Genomic DNA, 6,468 nt, shown 5'->3' with positions numbered 1-6,468 from the left:
GTAAGAGGCAGGGTTCAGCTCTTGTCACGCTTCGAAGGCGGGCCTTGCCACGCAGAGCACACAGGAGCAAAGACGTTATAATTATTTAGTTAACAAATACAAATGTATTAATTAAACAATTTCAAATTCAAAGTTTTATTCAAAAGGAACTCTGTATAATTTATACATGATTCCGACGTGATATTCCTAGAACGGCGAGTTAAGCAATAGATATTAGGAAACTAAGCAAAAAGAACGACGATGCTAATATACGTTTTGGCCACTGTACTCATTTTGCGATTATCATAAGTTGATTGGGATAAAAATTGCGCAACAACTATTCAGAAATTAAATTGGTCTGAACGGAAGTGAAAGTTTATAAATGAGAAAATTGATTTATCATCAACTGATCTCGTCAAATTTCGTGCTTTAATTAACGCCGTTATTAAGAAGAGGAGAAAACAAAATACGAAAATGTGAAACGCCTGTCAGTGGCTGGTGAAAAGCTATTGTTTTCACCATTTTAAAAAGCGTAGCGTTTCCCGCAGTTCTAGTTTTCTCGCCAACGTCTTAGTTGCTAAATCGTCCCTTTTTTCTCTTTGGTTTCTCCTGTCTTAACTGACTTCGTTTCCATTTTATTATTGTAAATGTACAAATCCATTCGATTTTAATCTGCAGGCGGTTACTAGTTGACAAATTTATGGGTTGCATATTATTATTCTGTATTATTTAAAATAAAATTTTATTCTATGTGTAGGCCATCCTCTTTTTTTTTAGTGTCGAATGCGATTCCTCAAATTGGGTCGGTCGGTCGGATTGAAAAAACAAAAAACCATAAACAGTCTCGGAATCGGAGGCCTGGTACCCTAGCATCATAGCTTTAGAGCCAGGAAAACAACAAGACGTGAACCCAAAATCAATATGGCGGAAAAGTTGGTAGATTTTGTTGCAAAATTAAGACAAGGAGGGAGGCATACCTAATTTTTTTTTTTTTGAAAATGCCAAAAGTTTGGGTCGGTCTGACGACGCTAGACGGACAAGAAAGGGGGATGGCCTTAAATATATTTGACCAAAAAGCTCTTTTTTCCTAAGAGAGGCAAGTAGGAAAATTTTCTCAGAATAGAAAATCGCTAGTTTAGGTGTATTGTATTAAATAACCAGACCAAATGAACCTTATCGCACGATTCTATTCCGTAGATCAAAAGGGAAATTCTACTTAAAAAGCACTAACTATTTGCATATCACAAAGCTGCATAATCGCTGACACTACGTCAGTGACGAGAGAACTATCGAACACGTTCCACTTGTGGTTCTGTGTATATAAGTGACATGACGCCGGATTTAATTATTTTTTCGATCACGTAGATAGAGATTACTTCATGGAAAATGCGCGCGTACGATTTTTATTCACGAGTTGAGTAGTATCACAAAACGAACGAGTGAGCGCAGCGACCGAGTGACTTTTCTGATACGAAACAACGAGTGAATAAAAATCGTACAAAGCATTTTCCATGATGTAATGTGTTTATTTCATAGGTACTGAGGTTTTTTTCGTGGTAGTGTTTGATAGACAAATTTATTTCACGCAAATGGAGTGGGGCGATGAAAGCAATAAAAAATGGTTTAAAATCGCCCAACCGACAATTTATTTAATAAAATTTACAACACTTACTGTGTTTCAGATATTCCAAAGTAGTCCAAAGTGAACAGTGTTTTTAGTTCGTCTCTTGTCAAAGCTACCGGCTCTTTGGGTTTATTTCCCTAATTCCTTGCTTCTTTCGTTGTTTTTGTTTGGACTAAAAAACCTCTCTGGTTTTCTCAAATATCAGGTCGTTTGTTATGCTTGCGGAATAGCCCTTTTTCTTCAGTTATCGTTCCAAGCTAGCCACTAAACTTCGAAGGAAAGTCGGCTCGTATTCATTGTCGTCTTTATTGCCGACGGAGGTGATAAATTGGTTGATGTATTCAGTATTCATTCAGCTCAACCGCTGGAATAAATTCCATTTTCCTGTCTTCGACCTTCGTTTTCAAAAGTCGTTCAATCAATCGTACATCTCGTTCAGTTTTTTGAGGGGCACCCAACGTCAATTTTCGGAAAATATATGTTCGGAAGACGATGTGAGATCTAGAATTTTCGGAACATTTGTTGTAAAATTTCTTGCTTGCCTGCCTCTCTTAGGATTTTCGAACATCCAAAAAATAGTATTATTACCCATTTTTAACGGATTTTTACCGTAAAAAGGTCACCTAGAATTTTCGGGAGCCTTTTTTTTGGCTGAAATTTTCGAAAAGGTAAGTTTTGATCCCTATAATTTTCGGATCACTAGACTTTCAGCTAGTGAGGGATTCCGAACAGATAAATTTTTTTTAGGGGACAAAGATATGCCTATATCTACCGTTTAAGTAATAAAATACGTTTAACAATGCTATGTTTAATTGGGTTTGAACTATACTCTCGTTGGTTGCCCCTGTTTTTTGAGCGGCATTTCTGTTTTCTTATTCTAAAATAAATTCCTCAACTGATCAAACAGAAGCAAACCTTTCCACAGGCTGTCGGATGACGTTTCATTCGATACGATCATTTCGCGTTGCTGGGGGTCTTCCTTTGTTTTTGAGATATAAGCGTTCAACTTGGTTTAAGGACAAAGTAAAGGGCGTTTTTTCATGGCTCTAGCCTTCTCCTGCCAAGGTAATCTATTGCATAACATCAATGAGTGCATCTTGTTTAGCAATTATTGGTGTTTCATTTGGCACCATAAGACATTAAGATTGCCGTTATGTGAAACAATGTTACAGAGTTAATTCTTAAGAAAGGCATTCCGTCCAAATTGTTGAAATTGGTTGAGTCACCTCAATATCTTTCTTCGGGACGAATCGAACGCACTTCTCTAATTTCTGATTATCAGCAGTAATGAATCTCTTTATCAGCTTATAATCTGTATAACAGAGCTAAGTGTTGCAAGGCTGTAAACTTCTGGCCTCGGTTGTTCAAAGGTGGATAACGCTATCTACCGGATAAATCATTATCCAGCGGATAAACATTAGCCAAACCAGTTGAGTTATGCAGTGGATAGTGCTATCCACCCTTCGAAAAACTGGGACCTGAACGATAAGTATATATCTATGAGAATGGCCATAGTCAATTAGGCGCTACGCTATTTGCCATCCGATGGAGTAATTGTTGTGTATAAACACATTACAGCATGGAAAATGATTTGCACAATTTTTCTTCGCTCGTTGTTTCGTTTCTGAAAAATCACTCATTCGCTGTGCTCACTCGTTCGTTTTCTGATACTACTCAACTCGTGAATAAAAATCGTACTCCGAGCGTGCATTTTCCACGAAGTAATCTATATATGACCCTGTATGTTAAGCCATTTTAACCGCTTCTCTCTACAATTATTTTTTTTCTCGGAAAATAATTTATTCTGTAGGCGAATTTATGAGGTCAAGTGATTTTTGTTTAATTCACAACTTAATTCGTGAAAATTATCGCCTCAAGATATATTTCATAGGTTCATGAACAGCTCTACTCTTAATCACTATCGATTGGCCGCCAGGACGCATCATGCAGCATAATTCTTGGATATGTTACGTGCTTAAAAATTTGATTTGTTGATGAAAATCATTTCTACGAAATGCGGGAATAATACTGGTCCCTGCATTCCTATTTCATAATGTTCTGCTCTAACGTAATTGAAACATTAACTGAATTATTTAAAGGTAATGCCTCGTATTTATGATGCGTTTCGGTTTCTTGTACCGTGTGGCAAATAATTAAATTTGTAATCTGATATCTAATATGATTCAAATATACGGTCTCAGTCACAAAGCAAGAGACCGCCTTGGCCAAGCACACACATTTCGCTCCTCCGTGTGAAAAGCTCTTTATCAAGGGCACAAAATATAAAGCTCATATTTCCCTGAATTACGCAAACAGAAGACTGTTGAGAAAACGAGGGATTTCAAGAACAAAAATCAATTGATAGTTCTCAATCGGAGAAGGCAAAAATCTTACAGGTGAGGCACTCATGTTTAAAGTGTGTTGAAGAATCGGTTTAAAATTGATTTTATGGACCAATACAACGGATTCAAACAACTCTGATATAGGAGATCCTTAAGACAAAAGCGACTGAGGAGAAATGTTAATATTCTAATTTCCAACGAAAGCCTACGGCCATCTTCTCAGTGCCGTGCCAGTTTATATTTTCAATCAAGAGAGTATCAGGGATGGAAAGTACCTCGCGGCGGACGTGTTGATAGTAGATACGGGTTTTGACTTTTTAATCTCCGCCTGGGTGCATTTTTCTGTTAGGTATAATTGTCTGATTCAAAACCCTCTCGTGTGATATTTATCGGGTTACTCTATTTGTTGTAACAATTTCATTATTTGAAATGCATTTTAGTTGCCAGGTTGTCATTTTGGATTGACACATTGGCTGAAAGCCTGCACTCATCCCCTGTTACTCTAGTAGGCCTCAATTAACGGAGAGAACTCACCGGAGAGACAGAGATCATGAAACTCGTACAACCTTCGAAGGGAAACATATCGAATTCTACCCAACAAACGGATGGTCTTGTTGGTTGTTATCATTACAAAGACATCGATTTTAATCTGGGAGATATCTCGCTCGTCTTGTATATCTTGAACTTGGTTGTGAACTGTGTTTCAGCATTAGCAACCGTTGTCATTAACTCACTGGTCCTGCTTACTATACGAAGGACAGTCACGCTCCACTCGCCATCCAACACACTCCTATTTGGTTTGGCCATGAGCGATTTCGGCGTTGGTGTCATCGTACAACCCTTATATTTTGCGCATATCCTTGGAAAGCTTATTCGAAACAAAGACTGCTTCTGCAATGCTGGCATCGCTATCGAGGTGTGTGCAAACTCTCTGTGTATTATTTCTTTACTCACTGTCACAGCAGTTAGCATGGACAGATACTTGGCTCTGAAACTTCACTTGAGATATAAAGAAATTATTACCATCCAACGAGTCACAGTTGTTATTGGAATAATCTGGCTATTTGGGTCCATCATCGGATCTATGTGGCTTTACAAACCTTATTGGGTAAAATATAGTGTCAGCAGTACCATATCGGTTTGCCTTGTAGCTGCTGTATTTTCTTACATGCAAATATACTGTGTTGTGCGGCGCCACTATAAAAACGACATGGCATTAAGATCCGTGAATGAAGCTGACCGTATTGAACATAGTGTAAATATGCTCAAATTTAAGTCGCACGCTCTTGGTACATTCTGGGTTTATTGTTTTATCATCCTCTGCTATTTCCCATACTTTTGTGTCGTGATGGTTATAGCTGTCACAGGACTTTCGACCATAAAGCGATTCTTTTATGAGATTACAGCTTTGTTCGTTTTCATGAACTCTTTTCTTAATCCTGTAGTTTATTGTTGGAGGTTAAAAGATGTTCGCCACGCAGTTAGAAATACTGCCAAACGTTTCTGGCGGGCTTTTGTCAAAAGTCAGCATTCAACGGAACAATGAAGAACTGGAAGCAATTTATCGTGTTTTGAGCAGCAACTCTTTTAATCTGGCTGTACTATTCCTTGGGCAGAACATCCCAGATTCTAGATAATTAAGAATAAAAACTTTTTTGTGACCGACTCACAAAAACCTGTACAAAGATGGTTTCCAATTGCAATGTAAGGGATAGAAAGAAAATCAGTATCGGAATTTTGAGTGTGTAAATTAACCGTGGATGTCATCGCAAATACGTTATAGCTTAACTTTGTTTTTGGTTTGAAAAGTTCATTTTTTTTCAAACTTGTTTAAATTAAACTGGCGTAATTTTTTAGAACACTGCCCATTTTAACCTATTTGGACGTCTTTCTGTAATTTATTCTATGGAGTATGTATAAAATAATCTAGACAAATATTTTAAGGTTATTTTGGTGGATTGTTGTCTCAGTCTGATGCTGTGAATGGTAATTTTTAGTGTTTAGTGTTAAATGCTTACCTTACGGTGATTAAGGTTAAGAATATTGGTTCATGATTGGTGGAAGTAAAGCACTCTTTCACATGTAGGATAAAGTAGATTAGTGTCAGTGCTGTGTCATTGAGGAAGTGAAATAAAGAAAGGGTTTATCAACTGATTTGATATGGTAAATTGACCACTGCAAAGAAATTTGAAAGCTGACGTTTCGAGTTTTAGCCCTTCGTCAGAGCTAAACCCTTTTCTATCTTTCACAAGCCTTGTGAGTAGGACTATAATTTTCATATTGAAAAAACAGTGATATATCACTCCTTTGGCAATGTAACTTAAATGTGTAATAAAAGATTCATAACTATTTGTCTCTCAGATTTTCAATTAAATAGAGCAGTATACAACTGGAAAGTATTACATTACCATTAAACGTAAAATGGTATTATTTGCACTGTTACAATATCAATAAAATACAATTTATCTTGAAAGGAAATTATTAATTTTACAGAATGGCCTGCTTACAAACTGAACATAAGGA

The 6,468-nt window shown here is 37.0% G+C and overlaps 1 protein-coding gene across 2 annotated transcripts; it reads left to right on the top strand.

Moving 5' to 3' along the window:
- Positions 1-2,576: 2,576 nt before the first annotated feature.
- LOC138041342 (histamine H2 receptor-like) lies at positions 2,577-6,314 on the top strand. 2 transcript variants are annotated; one of them, XM_068887121.1, is made up of 2 exons: positions 2,577-2,668; positions 4,386-6,314. In XM_068887121.1, the coding sequence occupies exon 2, from the start codon at positions 4,496-4,498 to the stop codon at positions 5,489-5,491; it is 996 nt and encodes a 331-aa protein (XP_068743222.1). In that variant the 5' UTR covers positions 2,577-2,668; positions 4,386-4,495; the 3' UTR covers positions 5,492-6,314. The 2 variants fall into 2 exon arrangements, with proteins under 2 accessions (XP_068743222.1, XP_068743223.1); XM_068887122.1 differs by lacking the exon at positions 2,577-2,668 and adding an exon at positions 3,818-3,999.
- The last annotated feature ends 154 nt before the right edge of the window (positions 6,315-6,468 follow it).

This window comes from Montipora capricornis, chromosome 3 (assembly GCF_036669925.1).
Source record: "Montipora capricornis isolate CH-2021 chromosome 3, ASM3666992v2, whole genome shotgun sequence".
NCBI lineage: Eukaryota > Metazoa > Cnidaria > Anthozoa > Scleractinia > Acroporidae > Montipora > Montipora capricornis.
The sequence above is the reverse complement of the archived record's forward strand: the minus strand, read 5'-3'. Positions and strand labels throughout refer to the sequence as shown.